The sequence below is a fragment of the Colobus angolensis genome, unplaced genomic scaffold, assembly GCF_000951035.1.
Source record: "Colobus angolensis palliatus isolate OR3802 unplaced genomic scaffold, Cang.pa_1.0 Scaffold2, whole genome shotgun sequence".
Classification (NCBI taxonomy): domain Eukaryota; kingdom Metazoa; phylum Chordata; class Mammalia; order Primates; family Cercopithecidae; genus Colobus; species Colobus angolensis.
In genome coordinates this window covers 10,657,996-10,659,069 of record NW_012115154.1, presented here as the reverse complement: position 1 = coordinate 10,659,069, position 1,074 = coordinate 10,657,996, and the positions used below count along the sequence as shown (strand labels likewise).

Genomic DNA, 1,074 nt, shown 5'->3' with positions numbered 1-1,074 from the left:
CCTACAATGCACAAGGCTGCCTCCACCGGCTTCTCCTCAACACTTTCCAGTTTACCTATTGCCATGGAATTTCATGCCTCTCCAAATATTTTTCTATTAAATAAAGTACTTACTGATCATCAGAATTGTCTCTTGATCTTAGAAATATTTCCTTCCCCCTCCTTTATGCTTGTGCTCATCAATCATTTTTAGCAATCATGTGGTTTTGATCATAATGTTATATAAAATATGAACCCATGTGTGCAGCACAGAAAGGCAAGAAATAGCTTCCTCCATCAGTTCAGATCTTCAGTTCATGGGACAGGCTCTGTTTTTGTTTGTGGAGCCCTAATACTTTAGTGGCTTTGCTGTGAAGCCCTGCTCCAGCTGATAAACAATTCCGTGAGACTTTGTGTGCATAAAATAGATGACTTCTCCACTGGGTGCACTAGCCGTCTGTACTACAGACTGAAACTCCATCAGAGGCCATCAGGGAGTGAAGACTGGAGCCTTGGGTGCAGGTGCACACACTGGCCCACAGCTTCCTGGCTGAGCCGGGAGGTTTGTGTATAGGAGTGCGGCGACTCTGCCGGGCTGTGCTTTGGCTGCTGGCACAGAAATACACAGCAGAGTCACCAAGCTCCAGGGACTTGATGTGAAGAATTAAATGAGCTTTGTCTGGAGAGTCAGGTGAGAAGTGATTTGAAACTGTTTCATTTATAATGAGCTCCTTGTTATTGTAGCTAAACATTATCTTCAGAAATTTCTTGGAGTCCTGCTTATACCAATACATAGTATCATGGCCCAGATTTTGTTCACATTTAAGGGACTCCTTCTTTCCCATCTGTGTGACCAGGTATTTTGGAGTCTGGGTAACAGCTGTGTCCAAGGGACCTGCAATGGAAAGAAGCAGAATTCAGGGAAATCCCAGGAGATAGCCTGCTGTTGTCATGGTGAAAAGACTTAGGGACTCCAACAGGATCATGTCTCCTGGGCCCAGGACTCACCTGCTTGGAGAAGGCAGAGGGCCACACAGCAGAAGAGACTGCAGCCCATGGCAGTGTCAGGCAGACCAGGCAACGCCCTGAGCAGGAT

The 1,074-nt window shown here is 46.2% G+C and overlaps 1 gene segment (V, D, J or C); it reads right to left on the bottom strand.

Moving 5' to 3' along the window:
- Positions 1-427: 427 nt before the first annotated feature.
- LOC105511415 lies at positions 428-1,074 on the bottom strand. The segment is given in 2 exon segments: positions 428-873; positions 987-1,074. Coding segments are annotated over 2 exon segments (495 nt in total).